Source organism: Hemicordylus capensis, chromosome 7, assembly GCF_027244095.1.
Source record: "Hemicordylus capensis ecotype Gifberg chromosome 7, rHemCap1.1.pri, whole genome shotgun sequence".
In the NCBI taxonomy this organism is placed as follows: domain Eukaryota; kingdom Metazoa; phylum Chordata; class Lepidosauria; order Squamata; family Cordylidae; genus Hemicordylus; species Hemicordylus capensis.
This window is the reverse complement of record NC_069663.1, coordinates 7,626,242-7,645,430: the sequence shown is the minus strand read 5'-3', so window position 1 is coordinate 7,645,430 and position 19,189 is coordinate 7,626,242. Positions and strand designations below refer to the sequence as shown.

At 46.7% G+C, this 19,189-nt stretch overlaps 1 protein-coding gene across 2 annotated transcripts; it reads left to right on the top strand.

Annotated features, from left to right (window-relative positions):
• The first annotated feature begins 306 nt into the window (after nt 1–306).
• On the top strand, nt 307–19,124 carry PPT1 (palmitoyl-protein thioesterase 1). 2 transcript variants are annotated; one of them, XM_053267547.1, is made up of 9 exons: nt 309–465; nt 6,362–6,471; nt 8,472–8,599; nt 10,474–10,544; nt 11,704–11,806; nt 13,964–14,054; nt 15,323–15,421; nt 17,212–17,283; nt 17,895–19,124. In XM_053267547.1, exons 1-9 carry the CDS (start codon nt 324–326, stop codon nt 18,021–18,023), a joined length of 945 nt encoding a protein of 314 aa, XP_053123522.1. In that variant the 5' UTR covers nt 309–323; the 3' UTR covers nt 18,024–19,124. The 2 variants fall into 2 exon arrangements, with proteins under 2 accessions (XP_053123523.1, XP_053123522.1); XM_053267548.1 differs by lacking the exons at nt 10,474–10,544; nt 11,704–11,806 and having other exon boundaries at nt 307–465.
• Nucleotides 19,125–19,189: the final 65 nt, after the last annotated feature.

Below are 19,189 nucleotides of genomic sequence, written 5' to 3'. Positions count from 1 at the left end.
AATGCTCATCATCAGCTCTGCCACTGAGCTCCGGCCGCATCCGCTGCATCGAGCATCGGGCTGGGCTACATGTCCTCTAAGGCACCCCTCTTGCTTGCTTTCTAATTTCCACCCTTGGAGTGTCAGACTGAGGATAGAGGACAGCATATCTGATTAACTTCCCTAACTCAGGCTTCAAAACTACAGTTCCCAGAGTGCCTTGAGGCAAGATAACACGGGCTCGCTCCCACCTCCCCCTCTTTCCCCCAAAGCGGGGCTAACCGGACACGCCCCCTCCTGCTCACGTGACACCCCTTCCTCGCCGACTCCGCGCTTCGTGTCATATGACACCGGGCTGCAAGATGGCTCGGGCGAGGCGTCCTCCTGTCCTGCTGCTGATGCTCCTCATGCTGCTGGGTGGATCTTGCCGGCTGAGTCGGGGGACCTCGGCGGGGCCGGTGCCGCTGGTCATTTGGCACGGCATGGGTAAGTGGGAGCAGAGGCGGGCTTCCCTTTCTGTTTCCTCTTGGTTGGTTGAGATTCAGTTTATGGCAACTTTATCCCATCCCGTTTTGAGTTGGAGGAGGGCTGGTCTTGGGGTAGCAAGCATGTCTTGTCCCCTTGGCTAAGCAGGGTCCACCTTGGTTTGCATTTGAATGGGAGGCTACATATGTGAGCGCTGTGAGATCTTCCCCTTGGGGGATGGGGCTGCTCTAGGAAGAGCACCTGTTTGCTTGCAGGCAGAAGGTCCCACGTTCCCTCCCTGGCAGCATCTCCAAGATAGGGCTGAGAGAGACTCCTGCCTGCAACCTTGGGGAAGCCGCTGCCAGTCTGTGAAGACAATACTGAGCTAGATGGACCAAGGGTCTGACTCGGTAGAAGGCAGCTTCCTGTGTTCAATAACCCTGTGAGGTAGGTTCAGCTCAAAAAGCATTGATCCAATGATATCTGTGGCTGCCCCTGGATTTGAATTCTGGTCTAACCACCCTGGCGTTCTGTGGGAGTGGTATGACTGTTTAGCATGTATGTCTCATTTATTTGAGGAATTGTATTTTGCCAGGAATGATCGCTGCAGCTGTGTAAGTTGGGCCAGTATTGTTGCATTAGTGTTTATTGAAATACTTGTGAGCTGCATTTCAGCCCCGAAGGCAACAACTAACAAATCAACAGATTTTCCTAAAACATTTATTAAAAATAAACAATGAAATCAAGAGTCCAGCAAGTAAAAAATAAACACACACAGAATCAAGCTAACATGTCAAAAGTGAGGGGGTTGGCAGGCAGCAACACAAGCTGGATGTTGTCACAGAACCAAGGGTCATCCCATGAAACTGATTGCCAAGAAATGTAGGACTGGCAAAAGGAAGTACTTTAATTTTTATTTATTTATTTAAAATATTTCTATACAGTACCACCCAAAACTTGCATCTTTGGGTGGTTTACAGTTAAACTGCACAGGGGCTTTTTCACACAATGCATAATTAATCTACGGAATTCTCTGCCACAAGATGTGGTGACAGTCACCAACCTGGATGGCTTTAAGAGGGGCTTAGATACATTCATGGAAGGCAGATCTATTACTGGCTACTAATCTGGGGCCTATAGGCCACCTCCAGCCTAAGAGGCAAGATGTCTTTAAATACCAGTTGCAGGGGAGCAACAGCAGGACAGATGGCGTGCCCTTAACTCCTGCCTGTGGGCCACTGTGTGAAACAGAATGCTGCCCTAGATAGGCCTTGGGCCTGATCCAGCAGGGCTGTTCTTATATTCTTAATACCTGTCCCACATTCCTTCCAACAAACTCTGCTGTTGATAGGACTGTGCATATTTCCGATATAGCGGCTTGAGGAAGGTCTCCTAGTGAGGTTGTGCTGTGGTCAGATTTGAAGCCTTCCTGCTTCTCAGTTTTCACTCCTGGCCACTACACAAGACTATCATGGCAAGTTGGAGTTGTAGGCAGGCCTGTCTCTGCTGTCAGCACAGGCTGCTACCTTGCAGAAAACCATGCAGACTATTTTACCAAGTAAGACGGGATTATTTGCCCAAAGCAGAAGTTGATCATAGCAGAAGTAGCCTGCGGAGGTTGAACAAAGCAGAAGTGGCGGAAAGCGTGGGACGTGAGCTGGATTCAAAGCCTGCTGAACTTGCTGGCTGCTTTGCAAGGATGGTTTGGAGATTAAATGGGAGGATCGTCTGCTTCTTTCCTGAGCATCTTGGAGGAAGGATGGGATACACATGTGCTAAATATGAGCGATTTTGCAGCCCAAATGCATAGTAGTGTTTTCAGAGTGCTGTGAGAATGAAAGTGATAAAGACTGGAACGTGTGCAGTCCTGCAGACAGAGAAGTAAAACTGAAACAGTATCAAGAGACAGCTAACACTGCCATGTAAAGTAAAGTGTGCCGAGTGGATTTCGACTCCTGGCGCCCACAGAGCCCTGTGGTTGTCTTTGGTAGAATACAGGAGGGGTTTACCATTGCCTTCTCCCTCACAGTATGAGATGAGGCCTTTCAGCATCCTCCTATATCGCTGCTGCCTGATATCAGTCTCCTATTATGCAGAGAAAAACGGGGGGGGGGGGGGACTCTAGTTATGGAGAGAAAAGAATCAACCAAAAATCAAAACCCAAGTCTCTCTCTTCTTGCACTGGAAGCTGCCTTACACCAGGTCAGATTATTGATCCCTCTGTTTTAGTATTGTCTGCTAAGCAGTTCACCAGAGTTTCAAATGAGTATTTTCCAGCCCTGCCTGGGATTGAACCTGGGACCTTGTGCGTGCAAAGCTGATGCTCTACCTCTGAGCTACAGCCCCATATCCAAGGAAGCTCCCTAATCCCAAGTAATACCATTGGTCCATATGGAAGGAGCACTGGTCTTGTAGTAGCAAGCATGAATTGTCCTCTGCTAAGCAGGATCCACCCTGGTTTGCATTTGAATGGGAGACTACATGTGTGGCACCCTTAGGGGATGGGGCTGCTCTGGGAAGAGCATCTGCATGCTCGTTTGCAGAAGGTACCAAGTCCCCCCCCCCCGACATCTCCAAGATAGGGCTGAGAGAGATTCCTGCAACCCTGGAGAAGCAGCTGTCAGTCTGTGTGTAGACCAGTGTTTCTCAACCACTGGTGCGTGGACCGGTGCCGGTCCGTGAGGAGTTGAGTGCCGGTCTGTGCTGGTCCATGAGGAATTAATTCCCCCATCAAACAGTTTCGAGCCAGTTGGGGCCACGGCTGCTGGGAGCTCTCCGGAGCTCATTTCTAAGCAGGCTGCCCTCGCTGCTGGGATAACGTTCATTTCGAGGAAGCTAAATTAGCATTATCCCAGCAGCGAGGGCTCCCTGCTTCGAAATGAGCTCTGGAGAGCTCCCAGCGGTGGTGCCCCCATGGCTTGAAATTGTTTTGAGGGGTGCCTGGGGGTGGGGGCGAGGGGGGGGCAACCCCTTTACTAACTGCTGATCCTGGAAACTGCACACAAAGGATGTACCGGTCCATGGTTCCAAAACCATTGAGAAACACAGGTGTAGACCATACTGAACTCGATGGACCAATGGTCTGACTTGGTATATGGCAGCTTGCTATGTTTGGTCAATGGCACCAGTTTCTGTGCTCATTTGAACACTGAGAAGGCTTCCCATCATCAGTACAATGGATCCTGGTCAATGGGCACGTTGTTGTTGTTGTTGTTTTGAAGATCACTTAGAAGGCAGTTTCCTGTGTTCTCTGTTCCAAATGTTCAGCACCAGGTTTTAGACATTTGCGATTGTTGGCTCCATTATTTGGATCTGAACGAATCATTATTGCCGAGCACTGGTTTCTGTTTTGGCTGAATGTATGTTAATTGGAACCTTCTTTGAAGAAGAAAAAAGTGTGGGAAAAATCAGTCTCTTGGCCTTTCAGCGTCTGCCGCCTGTTCCAAATTACTCTAGACTAAGTTACAACCACCACTTATGTGTGCCAAGCTTCTGATCTGAATGTACGCTCTCTTCCCTATGGCATTTTTGGCTGTCTTTGGGGTTTTGCTCTGATTATGACTCGCCAGGAGCTTTAATCATTCCTTTTTTGGAGGGGGTGTTTTATAGGGGAAAGCACCTTCTTTGTGTGGCTGGGAGGTGGAGAGTGAAAGAGGGAGTGACTGATGAGGGAGAGGCTGTTTGATGATAGAGATGTTGGTCTGATGAGAAATCTTTCCTGGGGAAGATGCCTCTGTCTCCTTCCTGGTCTCCAACCTCTCTCCTCTGCCCCACACCACTGCTTTTACGTCCCCAGATCCCTGGCTCCAGGTTGAAGGTTCAGCCTTAAGGCTGGGACTGGGGATGTTGTGGAAGCATAATTCCTATGGAGAAAGATATAATTCATCTGCTGGGTGTAATCTGTTGTGCCTGACAGTCTAAATTCATGACATGAGTATTCCATTAACAAAGCAAAAGTGGCAGGCTCTCTAAGCCCATGGTGTTGTGTGTGTGTGCAATGCATCGCAGCTGGGGATTATGGGAGTTGTAGTCCAAGAGCAGTTGGAGTGCATAAGCCTTTTCTAAAGCTACAGCCATTTATTTATTTAAAAGACTTGTATGCCACCATTCTTCGTAAGTGAATTCATGGCAGCTTACAACAGAATTCAGCACTAAAACACAACTACTACACTCATAGAAACGCAGGATTAGGCAGTCATTAAAGCAGGGCAGTCACAGAAAAATGTATAGAGTTAGGGGAAGGCCTGCTCGAATTAAAAAAGGCTTCAAATTTTGTTTAAAATTAACAGGGAGGGGGCAAGCCTAAGATCAAGGGGCAGGGAGTTCCAGAGGCAAATGCCTTGCCTCTGGAGCTTTCCGAAGTCCTACCAGATTATGCAAAATTCCTGGAGTGCACTTTTCCTCTATGAAGAAGAGACTCACTACAGATAGGACTTTGAGTGAGTTGAGCTGAGGTACCCTCAGTAACCATATAGCTAAAAATGGTTCAGGAACCCACAAAGTTTGATAAATAAATAAATTTTTTAAAAAAACCAAGTTGTTTTGTTCTGGGGTCTGCTCTGTTCTCCAGGCCCAGGATCTGAAAGCGAGGAGACTCTCTTGCTGTACAGCTGAACTTCTCGCACGCAAAGTGCTATAATGACATTTCTGCTGCCTCCCAGTGAAGATTTCATAGTGACAAAATCTACACATGCTTATGCTCGCTCAGTTCATATGTGACTGCTAAACCATCACTTGCCGGTTGGGACTGTGTCACGGTCTTCCGTCTTGGGCTCTGATCGCTCCTGGCTTTAGCAAACTGTAGTTTGCCGTTGCTCGGAATTCCACCATGTTTGCCTGGCCTGGGATGTTGTTTCTTCTTCTTCTTTCTTTTACTACTACGACAAGTATTCCTATACTGGTCTTCAACCAAAGTTCTCAAAGTGTTTTACATAGAAAAATACATACATGACTAAGATGTTCCCCTGTCCCCAGAGGGCTCACAATCTGCAAAAAGAAACATACCAGCGACAGCCACTGGAGGGGTGCTGTGCTGGGGTTGGATAGGGTCAGTTGCTCTCCCCCTGCTAAACAGAAGAGAATCGCCACTTTAACAGATGTCTCTACACTCAGCAGGGAGCTCTGTCACTGTGCCTGGAGTACCCTAGCTAAGCAGCAGCCGGCTCCTCTGTTCCCTGCCTCTCTCTTCCTGCTCAAAATCCAGAAAGGGAGGCAGGAGGCATGCCCGTTTATGACTGAATCCTTGCCGTAATACAGGGTTTCCCAACCTGTGGTACTCCAGATGTTGCTGAACTACAACTCCCATCATGCTTGGCTACAATTTATTGTGGCTGGGGATGATGGGAGTTGTAGTTCAGCAACATCTGGAGTACCACAGGTTGGGAAACACTGCCATAATATGATATGAATATTACCGATATTATTATGATTGATATTAATATTGATATTATTGATGGCATAACATGATTGGATATTGTATGGCCATTTATTATTTAATCATTACCATAATATGATATATTAATGCTGATATTGATTCCGTAATATATTAATAGGAGGCCCATTCACATGAGTGTACAATGTATGCAGGTACAGATCTGTACACAGACACATTCACACGTTATGCTGAACGCAGGTACAGAAGTACACTTCCTATCTGTAGCGTGCATTTGAGGGGTCTGTACCCACTTTTAAAATGAACACAGGTACAGTCATTCACACAAACACATGTATGAGTGTACAGACATCCGGACACTCGTACAGCACAATGTCTGAATCGGGCTGTTGTATGTCTGTTAGTGAATCATTAACATAATATAATGTGTGTTTGTCAGTGGAAACAAAATTTTGTGCAAACTGTACTGATTTTCTGGTTCCTAATTTTCTTCTCTCCCCTCCCTGTTTTTTTTTTTAACCGCAGGAGATAGCTGCTGCAATCCCGAGAGCATGGGGTACATCAAAAAAATTGTGGAGGAGAAAATACCTGGGATTTATGTTCTGTCTCTGCGGATTGGCAGCAACTTGATTGAGGTGATGTCGTTTTTATTACCGATTCTCCAAGTGTTCAACACCTTGGTGGAGTGTCTCTTTGTGGTGACAAAGAGTCAGCTTTATGAACTTTACTTTCACTTTTAAAATGTGCTATACCTTCTGCCCCCAACTGTCCTGCTTTGGGTCCCCGCTCCAGCAGAGGTCTGTTTGGCAGTGACTTGGGACAGGGTCTTCTTGGTAGTGGCACCTGACCGAGGAACTCCCTCCCACTAGATGCCCGGCAGGCTATCTCTTTCTATCATTGGTCAAGACTCTTTTTTCCCTTTTTAAAACAGGCATTTGCCTGAATTTTACTACTGCAGGCTGCCAGTTGACGTTCAGGGCCCTAGTTCTTGTCACAATCAGCTTGTCCACCAACATTTAACACCATGTTTGGGGGAAATCGCACAGTGGCAATGCAGTTATTTAAAGCAAAGGTGGGGAAGGAGTTGAGCAATGCTGGCTTAGTCCAGAGTCCAAACGAGTTACCCTGCGCTAGGGATTTGCTGCTCATAATTGGATTGGGATGCAGGCCTGCTGCTGAGCTCTTTGAAATCTTTATGGCCTCCCCACGCAAGGCTTCCTTTAAGCCAAGGAGGCTTGTTCCACAGGCTCCTGTCCAGAGTTCTGTCTACTTTTTTTCCATCTGTGTGCGGAATGAGTTTTGTTCGGAGCAGCAGTATCAAGGCAGTGTGTGCGCATGTGCATTTGGAATGGGGCTTTCTTGATTCAACCTGAGTGGGGTCTAAAATTAACTGAGCAGCCATCAAAAAACTTGTGAGCACACACACATGCCTTAGAGGGAACACTGCTCCTGTCCTAGTCCAAATAAATTGGGTTTTTTTATTTGCTTAGTGGTGGAATGATATGGCTCCTTCTCCTACTTTATGGCTTTTCAGGACCTTCAGATATAGCTATAATGCAAAACTGGGGCCTTAAAGGCTATAAAAACAGAGGAACAGCAGGAGCTGCCTTTTACTGAGTCAGACCTTTGGTCCATCTAGATCAGCGTTGTTTACACCGACTGGCAGCAGCTCCCTACTACTAGTCCTACTACGAATATTTATATCCTATCCAATCCAATCTTTATTATGGCCATAGACCAGAGTACAAAAACACAAGAAAGTATGTACTGCTTTTCAACAAAAGTTCCCATAGTGGTTTACAAGAGAGAAATACATACAGATGTATTCTTGTCCCCAAAGGGCTCACAATCTAAAAAGAAACATAAGACAGACACCAGACACAGCCACGGGAGGGATGCTGTGCTGGGGTTGGAGAGTAAAGAAAATCATCCTTTTAAAAAAGTGCCTGTTTGCTCAGTGAGCTCCCTTGGGTTTCAGGCATGAGTCTCTCCCAGCCCTACCTGGAGATGTTAGGGCTTGAACCTGGGGCCTTCTGCATGCAAAGCAGATGCTTTGCTGAGCTACAACTCCATCTTTGAGGAAGTTGCCTTATACTGAATCAGACCACTGCTCTGTCTAGCTCAGTATTGTCTACACTGACTGGCAGCAGCTCTCCAAGGTTTCAGATGCTTTTCCACAGACCTACGGCCCTATCCCCTAATGTTCCCAGCCTGGAGTACTCCAGGTGTTGCTGAACTACAATCCCCATCATCCCCAGCCACAATAAACGGCTGCATAAATGTATAAATTTGTTGCTGGGGATGATGGGAGTTGTAGTTCTGCAGTATTTGGAGTACCCCAGGTTGGGAATCCCTGTTCTAAGGGGAATCATTTACAGAGCTCACATGTGGTCTCCCATCCAAATGGAAACCAAGGCAGACTCTGCTTACCAAAGGGGGCAATTCATGTTTTCTACCTCAAGGCTAACTGTCCTCCCCTTATGCATTTGGGGTGTGTGTGTGTGTTTCTCTCTCTCTCTCTCTCTCTCTCTGTATAAATGTATATGAATCGTACCTCTTTGCTCAATTAACAATTGAGCAATTTAAATTAGCAATGTAAAATGCAAATGACTCGAGCTCTCTGTTTTCTCCTCAGGACATGGAAAACAGCTTCTTCATGAATGTGAATGACCAGGTGGAACTGGTTTGTGACAAACTTGCCAAAGACCCCAAGTTGCGAGACGGCTACAACGCCATGGGCTTCTCGCAGGGAGGGCAGTTCCTGTGAGCATACGTCGTTTGCTGTTGAATATTCTGCCAGGTTTCCACTTTGCTAATCAAAGGGCAGGAACCAAAGACCAGCACAAAGACTATCCCTGGCATCAGGGGTTCTCAAGCTGGGGTCCCCAGATGCTGTTGGATTAGGACTCCCATCGCCCCCAGACATATTGTAGCTGAGGATTATGAGAGTTGTAGTCCAAACAGCTTCTGGGGACCCCAGCTTGAGAACCCTTGCTCTAAATTGAAAATGCACATGCCAAAAAGAGAGCCAGTGTGGAAAAGAGGGCTAGCATGGTGTAGTGGTTAGAGTGCTGGACTAGGTCCGGAGAGACCCGAGTTCAAATCCCCATTCAGCCATGATACTAGCTGGGTGACTCTGTCTGGGCCAGTCACTTCTCTCTCAGCCTAACCTACTTCACAAGGTTGTTGTGAAAGAGAAACTTAAGTATGTAGTACACCGCTCTGGGCTCCTTGGAGGGAGAGCGGGATATTAAATGTAAAAAATAAAATAAAAATGCAACAGGACGTATATAAATAAACTCTGTTGTATGCCTGTACGCTTGTACATGATTTTATGTGAGTGACTGTACCTGCATCAATTTTAAAATGAAACCGGGTACAGGCCCCATGAAATGCTTGGTACAGATAGGAAGTGTCCTGCTGTAGCTATGTTCAACATAACGTGTGAATCACTGCACCCATGTACAGATCAGTATCTGTGGACGCTGTTCACTCGTACGGGTGTTGAACATACCGTGTGAATCGGGGTAAGCTCTAATGCAGGGATTCTTAGCCTTACTGTACCTGTATCCTAGCTACTCGAGTATTAGTTATGGGCCCCCATCCCATTTATATAATGTATTTTCTTAAGGTTCCAGTAAAAATTAGAGGGAGGGGACAGTACTTGGGATAATTATTTTCAAGAACTTTATTCTGGCTCATTGGAAAGCCTATTATTATTATTATTTTTTTACATATATATCCCACTCTTCCTCCAAGGAGCCCAGAGCGGTGTACTACATACTTGAGTTTCTCTTTCACAACAACCCTGTGAAGTAGGTTAGGCTGAGAGAGAAGTGACTGGCCCAGAGTCACCCAGCTAGTATCATGGCTGAATGGGGATTTGAACTCGGGTCTGCCTGGTCCTAGTCCAGCACTCTAACCACTACACCACGCTGGCTCTCTGCCGCTGAATTAAATTCACGGCAGCAAAGTCTCCCCCCTCCACCCCCACCTCCAGTTATGAACTCCTGGTGTAATGTATATGATAATGTATAGATAATATACATTATTATATGTATGCATTGGGGTGGGTAACCTTGGCATGACAGCTGTTGGTGGGCTTTAGTGCCCATTATCTCCAGACACCACAGTTGGAGTGCCCAAGTTGCCTGCCCCTGGTGTATACACTGAAATTGAAATAAACTGAAATATCACATGATGGTATTTCAAAGCCAGGATCAAATGCAATCTAACCAAGCCAGTCAAGGTCAGTGTCACACCAATTATTATGATTATTAATTCGATTTCTATACCGCCCTTCCAAAAATGGCTCAGGGCGGTTTACACAGAGAAATAATAAATAAATAAGGTGGAAAGGTGGAACCCTGAGCCAAAGCACCAGCTGCTTTCAAAACTGCCCCTTGTGAGCTTTGCAAGGGAGAGTGAGGAGAGGCACTCTTTGTAAATCGACAAAGGTCAGATCGGTCCCAAAGAGCCACATTTTGCCGCCCAGCTGGCACCTCCATAAACCTGTTGCCTGAGGCAACCACCTCGCCTGGCCTCATGGGAGGGCCGCCCCCGCTAAGGACTACTCAGACCATGCGGCTTCTGCCCTGGTGGCTGATCTTGTTTTTCTCTCTCCTCCCATTTCCCAGGAGGGCAGTGGTACAAAGATGCCCTTCTCCCCCGATGTTCAATTTGATTTCTGTGGGTGGTCAGCACCAAGGTAAGCGCTGGAAAACCAAAAGAGGGCTGGGGTCTTTTTGGCCTTCCAGATTGTTGATCTGGAACTGACTCGGACCAGAACTGACTCATGTAGTAGACTAGTAGGGTGGTGGCAGTGGTGGTTTCTTTGCAAGCTGAGTGTTGTTCAGAAAGGGGTGACAGGTGAGGAGAGCTGGTCTTGTGGTAGCAAGCATGAATTGTCTCCTTTGCTAAGCAGGGTCTGCCCTGGTTTGCAATTGAATGGGAGACTGCATGCCTGAGCATTGTGCAATATTCCCCGTAGGGGGTGGGGCCACTAGGAAGAGCATCTGCATGCTTGCATGTAGAAGATTCCAAGTTTCCTCTTCAAGATAGGGCTGGGAGAGACTCCTGCCTGCAGCCTTAGAGAAGCCGCTGCCAGTCTGGGTAGACAGTACTGAACTAGATGGACCAGAGGTCTGACTCAGTATATGGCAGCTTCCTATGTTCCTATGACTCTAAAGCAGCTAGTTTGGGGCAACAAAGGGGTGGCAGTTATTAGAGGAGTGAGGATTTTGTTAGACAAGAAATATTTGCAGAGGTAAGGTAATTAATCTTGTTGATTTATTACCTTATTAATAAAGGTTGCTCAACATTGTCAGACGTATTCAGAAAATGGACCAGATTCCGCTTAGAAAATACTGTCTCTTTGGAGTAGACCAAACCTTCCAGTCTGCTTTCTAGGCTAGTTTTCTCTTCCTGTCCACAACTGTGTGCCCAGAAAGACTGGGGTGGGGAGAGAGGTCAGCACCAGGCCAGACGAAATCTGCAAGGGAGATGACTCCCCCACCCCCCCTGCAGACATGGTCTCACCCAGCCCATTTCCTGGCCAGGCAGGAAGTGAAGGGGTTGGCCTGGCTCCTGGGAGGCTGGAGGAGTCTCCTCTCTACCTGGCTGCGCCTAAGGGGAATACCTTACAGTGCTCACATGTAGTCTCCCATTCAAATGCAAACCAGGGTGGACCCTGCTTAGCCAAGGGGCCAAGTCATACTTGCTCCCACAAGACCAGCTCTCACTTTGCTATTAAGTTCCAGCCTGCTGGACGGGGGAGTGGGAAATATTTGGGGGGAGCGCCCACCCCTTGCTGCCCCTTGCAGTTATCTGCTTGCCAATGCCTGTTCATGGGTGTCTTCCTGCCCCAGGAGTGTATGGCTTCCCACGATGCCCTGGGGAGAGTTCCCGCATCTGTGACTGGATCCGGAAGATGCTGGATATTGGGGCCTATACCAAGACGGTGCAGGAGCGGTGAGTTCCGTTCAGCAGGAGACGAATGGCTGCAAGGCAATTCACCCGATGGTTAGCTGGGCAGGACAGGCGTCCCACCCAGCTTTGGGAGCGGTACATGCTCCCAGTACTTGGCCATATGCTGGTTAAAATCTGGGCAGGAGTAGCAGGGCGTGATCATCAGGGAGAGGGGCTGGGTGGGACGGCACCATTTTGCCCAGGACGCGTACCCAGCATTAATTTTTTTTTTTTAGAATGTTGTTTGACATTTTTTATTTTTACATACATCTTTCCCTGTTTCCCCCCTCGCCTCCCCAAGCCAGCCTTTGCACGCTGCGCTGGTTGTGGGGAGGTGGGAAATTTCCATGGCTGCAATATTAATCTCTTGGCTACCAGTCAGCTTCTCCATAGCCATTGTTTAGGACCTGATTCTAATCCCCACTCAGTTGAGATATACCCCAGTACTGCATTCAGATCCTTCACAGTGCAAGGGTACCCAGCATTTTAACGAGGTTGGCGGAAAAACCACCCTGCCCAGCTCCTCTCATGCAGACGATGGCTCCCCGTTCCTCCTGCCTAGGTTTTTGCTAGCATGATTGAACGTCAGGAGCACGCAGAACAGTGTTCCTACCAACAGAGATTCCCAGATGTTGCTGACTACAACTCCCATAATCCCTAGCCAAAGACCATTGCACCTGGGGATGCTGGGAGTTGTAGTGACCAACATCTGGGAATCTCTGTTAGAGGGAACACTGACACAGAACTACCGAAGCTGGGTAGGACTCTTCTTCCTACCTTATTGCTGGTCGTGAGAACTGCCTACTGTATTTACCTGAATCCAACACTAGATTTCTCCCCGAGTTTTATTTTATTTTATTTTATTTGTTTACTTCATATACTGCTGGACTCCAAAGGCTCTAGGTGGTTCCCCAAAACACAAGAAAAACAAATTGTTAAAAACAGCAGTTTAAACAATCTAAAGCATTCAGAGATTACTAAAAGCCTGGCTGAAAAAATGTGTCTTAAGGGCTCTTTTGAAGGCTGGCAAAGATGTTAAACCACAAATGTGGAGCGTGTACCACATTTAGGAGCCTAGGAGCTTAGGAGTGACCACAGAGAAGGCCTGCTCCTGAGTCACTGCCAGATGAGTTATTGGATGTTAGAAATCAGGGGGTCATCTTAAATTCAGTCTTCTTCCTCTTAGGTAAATAAGGGTATAATCTGTATTTAACCTCTGTTTTTTTAAGGGGCTCGTCTTAAATTCAGAGTTGTCTTGCATTCGGGTAAATACGGTACTGTATATCGGTGGAGGGGGAGAGCAACTGATCCAATTCAACTCAGGATAGTGTGTCTCAGTGGCCTTGCTTGGGGTGTGTGTGTGTGTGTGTGTGTGTGTGTGTGTGAAGATGATGAGCCCTTTTAAGACGAGGAACCATCTTGCTTATATACACTGCTTCGAGAACATTGAAAAGCAGAATATACTGGTAAATATTTTTATTAATAATAATAATAATAATAATAATAATAATAATAATAATAATAAAAAGTACCTGGGGAGATGGACTGCAGGGAATTGCCTCACAGGAATGGAAGGGTTCAAGTCCACTCACCTTCATGCCCATTTTGTTCTTTAAAATCAGACACCCCCACCCACATTTATACATGACCTTGGGCAGACTCATCTTTAAACAAAGAGTAGATCTGTTTAAAATAGAGGAGTGCACACAGCTCCTGAAGCTGGCTGGGATGTTTGCCCTGCCCACTTAGGAACATAGGAAGCTGCCTTATACTGAGTCAGACCCTTGGTCCATCTAGCTCAGTATTGTCTTCACAGACTGGCAACAGCTTCCCCAAGGTTGCTGGCAGGAATCTCTCTCAGCTCTATCTTGGAGATGCTGCCAGGGAGGGAACTTGGAACCTAGATGCTCTTCCCAGATTGGCCCCATCCCGAGGGGAATATCTTGCAGTGCTCACACTTCTAGTCTTCCATTCAAATGCAACCAGGGTGGACCCTGCTTAGCAAAGGGGAGAAGTCATACTTGCTACTACAAGACCTGTCCTCCTCCTCCTCCACTACTTAATGGCCCTGTGAACTGCCTGTGTGTGTGTTTGGAGTGGGAGGCCAGATACTCCCCTTGGCTTGCGGGGTTGAACTCCTGAGTACTCTCTCTGCTGCAGCTTGGTACAAGCCCAATACTGGCATGACCCACTGAATGAAGAAGAATACCGGAAGAACAGTCTCTTCTTGGCCGATGTCAACCAGGAGCGAGTAAGTCTGAATCTTGAAGGTTGTAAGAACTGGAGGTGCAGGGAGTGCTCTTAGCCCAAGGATTCTCAAAGTTACCCCCCCCCCCATGTTGGACTGCAGCTCCCATCATCCTCTTTTGCCATCATGGCTGGGGATGATGTGAGTTTTAGTCCAACATCTGGGATCTGCTTTAAGAGCATCTGTTGCTGCAGAATTGATGGTGCTAAGCAGGTGTGAACCAGATCAGCCCCTTGGATGGGAGACCACAGAGTATAACTTGATAAAATAATTGCTTGGCTGTACCCGAATAAAGGTCCATTTAGTCTAGCATTCTCTTGCCAACAGTGGCCATTATTATCACCATCACTTATTATTACTACCCTGCTGATGCTAAGCAAATCTGGATCATAGGCAGATGCCTTTTTATACCAAGTCAGACCATTAGCCTATCTAGCTCAGTATTATCTACACAGACTGGCAGCAGCTCTCCAAGGTTTCCGGCAGCAGAGCCTGAAACCTTTCAGGTTAACCCCTTCTAACTGAGCAAAGAGACACTCTTAAAAATTGCGATTCTTCTATATTTAGCAGGGGGAGAGCAACTGGCCCTATCCATCCCCAGCACAGCATCCCTCCAGTGGCTGTTGCTAGTATCTGCCTTACATTTCTTTTTAGATTGTGAGCCCTTTGGGGGCAGGAAACCATCTTATCTATGTATTATTAATTTTTTGGCGTAAACCGCTACTATGGTTGATGAGGTATATAAATATTTGTTATTGTAGTCTCTCCCAGTTTTACCTGGAGATGCTTCCAGGGAGTGAACCTGGAACCATTGTCACTGAAATGCTCTAACATTGAGCTGTGGCCCCATTCCCTAAGGTTGTGGAGGGGGTGGGATTTCTTGCAGTGCTCACATGTAGTCACCCATACAAAGGGAAACCAAGATGAGTCCTGCTTAGCAAAGTGGACAATTCAGGCTTGCTACCACAAGACCAGCTCTCCTCCCCTAAGTAATTGGCTGGGAGATCACCTAGGACTGAGCCCCGTGGTTGCTGCCTTGAGTTCTGTGCTGGAGGTTAGGTAGGATATAAATGCAATAAGCAAATGTGTATCACATAGTTCGGGCACAGAATCTGGCATTTCTCGGTCCAGAAGTCTAAATATAAATTTTAGCAAAATATGTACACCACCCTGGAGCACAGCTCCAGAAAGAAGTTCAGATTCTGTCAAATGCATCCTGTTTTGCCATCTTCATACCCATCTCTTATCCGTCTCTCTTGGTCCCTTTCCAGGGCATCAATGGGACTTACAAGAAGAACCTGATGTCTTTGAAAAAATTTGTGATGGTCAAGTTCCTCAACGACACCATGGTGGACCCCCCTGACTCAGAGGTGAACGACTTGGGCTCTGTGTATCGAGGAGGCGAAATACAAGATGAAGGAATCCATTGAAACCAAAAGAGAGTTTTTGCCAATTAGACAAAAGGACTGCAGCAGGGGTTCCCCACCTTGAACCCCCTGGAGGTTGTTGGACTACAGCTCCCATCATCCCCAACCTCCGTGGCCAAGGGTCATTGATGGGCGCTGTGGTCCAGCAACCCCTGGGAAGCCAAGGTTGAGAACCTCTGTACTGGAGAGAGGGGAGAGTTTGCCTCCTGTTCATGGGTCTTGGCTTCCGTGCCACTGTGTGAATCAGGATACTCGACCAGATAGGCCTTGGGCCTGATACCAACTTTATGTCCCCATGATTGCTGGTTTGGGGACAGCCGTCTCAGATGCCCAGGCTCTCCATCCTGTGTGATAAGTGCACTTTTCATGTCTGCAATGCAGCTAGTTGGATGGGCCAACCAGGGGTCACAACGTAGCCTAATCCATCTAATCTTTTCCTCAAAGCTAGCACCAGCTAAAATATGCTGCTGGAGAAGGCATGGACAGTTCAGTTTTTGGACAAAAGTGGGTTTTTAAAGCAACATCCCATGAGACAGCACACAAGATGAAATGATGTCTAATAAAAAGCATCGGCTTAGTTGATCAATCGGTTGAGCTGAATTCACGTGCCACGAGCAAGGGAGCTTCAGCTACATATTAGGGCTCTTCTCACAACCATTAAGTGGGTAGGACAAGTGTCCTACCTACCCTTGGGAACTGTGCATGCCCCCGATTTCTGGTTGTGTGTGAATTAAAAGCTAGCTTGGAGGGGAAAGTGATTGCATATGGGAAGGGGCAGGCTCTGACAGCGTTTGCTCCTACCTTGCTACTATATGGCAGAGAGCTGGTCTTGTGGTAGCAAGCATGACTTGTCCCCTTAGCTAAGCAGGGTCTGCCCTGGTTGCATATGAATGGGAGACTTGATGTGTGAGCACTGTAAGATATTCCCCTCAGGGGATGGAGCCACTCTGGGAAGAGCATCTAGGTTCCAAGCTCCCTCCTTGGCATCTCCAAGGTAGGGCTGAGAGAGATTCCTGCCTACAACCTTGGAGAAGCCACTGCCAGTCTGTGAAGACAATACTGAGTTAGATTGGCCAATGGTCTGACTCAGTATATGGCAGCTTCCTATGTTGAGTGAAAGTCATGGGTAGGATAATGCCATTGGATCCTGCATCCACTTCCCACACAGTCACTTTCCTCCAACCGAGCTTTTAACTCATATACAGTCAAAAATCAAGAGCACGCACAGCTCCCAAAGCTGGGTAGGACATGTCCTACCCACTTAACAGTCATGAGAAGAGCCTTATTGTGTCTACTTGATGGAATTTGGATGATTGATGTGATGGATGTTGGCACAAATGACCAGACTCAAACTATCATACTTTGGACATATTATGCGAAGACCCAGCTCCCTTGAGAAGACCTTAATGCTGGTTAAAGTTGAAGGAAAGAGGACGACCAGCAGAAAGGTGGATGGACTAGATTACGACAGCAATGAATGTACCACTGAGAGATCTTAAAGGCCAAGTTGAAGAAAGATCCTCCTGGAGAGAATCTATGTGGTCGCTAAGAGTAAGACACCAACTTGACAGCAATCAATCAATGTTGGTGTTAGTGACAGAAATGATTTTGCTGTTGTCATAGAGCAGGGCTTCCCAATGTTGGGCTACAGTACCCATCACCCCCTGCCATTAGGCCCACCCCTATCATGGCCAGACTATCAAAGTAACTTTGTTTCTCCCCTCCCTCCACAGTGGTTTGGTTACTACCGGAGTGGCCAGGCTAAAGAGACCATTCCCTTGAAGGAGACGTCACTATACACAGAGGTAACTATTCTGACTGGTGTGCAACGTATTGGAGGGATGGGCAGTTTTTTCTACAAAAGTTTAAAATGAACCAGTTATTAGCTTTGTAACCAAAGAACCAATTTCCTGGCATCTCAGGGTAATTCCAAGGGTAATTATTTTTGTTGTGCACAGCCCAGAGACATCTGTTTGGGGCAGTAAATGTTTTAAATAAATGTACCCTTGCTACTTTTTCATTGACTGTAACCATAATTTCAAGTTAGCCAGTGGCAGGAGAACTAGTACAAGACCATATTCTTTACAAAAACTTTAAATATTATGGATAGTGTTGGTAACAATAAAATTGTGTCCCAAAATTGATCCCATTACCGACACATTGCAGGTACTATAATATTTAAGGGCTCTGAAAAAATATGGCCTTATAGTAAATGTTCTTTTGCCAGCGAGTATAGCATTGAAAATTTGCTTAAGGCTAGTCATGGAAAAAGTGGTAACATGCCTGATTCTGTTACCCTTGGAATTGCCCCTCAATGAGCTCTGTTGCATGGAAGGGCTACCAGAGAACTACCCCCAGAAGAGTTTGAAATATGATCATGGTCCAAGTGATTATTTTGATGTATTTCTTCTTGCAGGACCGTCTGGGACTGAAGGAAATGGATCAAGCAGGGAAACTAGTGTACCTGGGGGCAGTAGGGGATCATCTCCATTTTTCTAAAGAATGGTTCTTCAAGAACATCTTGCCTTTCCTTCAGTCAAGCTGATGGAGGCCTAGGAGTCTGTCTTCCCGAGTCCAGCTGCAGGACCTAGTTTCTGTGATACCTGCCCCTTATAGCTCTTTCTAAGAGGGAGAGCATTCCCACTAACTTGCTTGATTCCAAATTCATTTAACACTTTTTGAACTTCACAAGTAGCCTCTCTTCCTCGAGATGGGTGTTTTTCTACCAGTTTCCCACTGGAGAGACTTTAGCAGGACAGGCATGGCCATTTTAAGCTTTGTGAAAAACCAGTCACATTTGTTTCAAGATGGCACAATTAACATGCCGCTTACAGCACTTCATGTGTACCAAAATCACTCAGTTTCTAACTATTATCAGAGGAAAACCATTTGATTTAGTGGGTTGTAACCTTACATTTTTAAGATGGCCCAGGGACACAAATGCTGTGGCAGCAAATTATGGGAAGCTATGTTAATTTTCTGAAGAGGCTGTATTGTCTGTTTGCTAAACCTTTTGCAGAGTTCTCAGGGACAGGGTAGGTGGGTGGGTTTCTTAAGGCTGCTGAGTAATTGGAAGACAAGAGGGGAAGGGGTGGGAGTTGTGCTGATCCTTGAATAGCAACTGTGGGTGTGCTGCTACTTTAAGCTTCTCGGCAGCAAAGGTCTCCAAAACATGCAACGTGCAGTTCTTGGATTTCAAAATCAGCTGGGAGAAGTTGTGTGGCACAGTGGAGAAGCAGAGGATTAAAACAGGAGCAACCCACTAGAATACGCCTAGTCAATGTATATAAAGCACTGGCTGATATCCAGAGCAAGGAAGTGCTGGGGCAGCAAGAGTGTGACTTTGCAGAATTTCCCAGCTGCCTGTGTCAGTTTGACACCTTCCCTTTCTGCCGAAAGCTCTCTTTGCCACCTGGAAGGAAGTATGGTCCCGAGGGCTGTGCAAAGCCTCAGACTTGTTTTCAGATAGTGAGGTGGCTGCTTCTCTGCTGTGGTTAGTTTAGTTGGGCTGCTCTCTTGCTGCATTGGTCGAGCCTGGCTCTGAGGGTGAATGGAATGCTTTGGAAAGGCTGGTGCACTGTATAGATTGTTATAAGTGAACATTTTGCAACTTGATACACTCCAATAAAAGAGCTAAGATAATGTAGTTGGCTGCATCATTACTAAAAACAAAGCTTTAGGCAGAAAAAGGATCTCCAAACTGGGTGAATG

Coding starts and splice junctions, on each gene's coding strand:
- PPT1 (XM_053267547.1), top strand. CDS start 324: ATGACACCGGGCTGCAAGATGGCTCGGGCGAGGCGTCCTCCTGTCCTG. Junction 10,545..11,703: donor TGTGGGTGGTCAGCACCAAG/GTAAGCGCTGGA, acceptor TTCCTGCCCCAG/GAGTGTATGGCTTCCCACGA. Junction 14,055..15,322: donor CCGATGTCAACCAGGAGCGA/GTAAGTCTGAAT, acceptor GTCCCTTTCCAG/GGCATCAATGGGACTTACAA.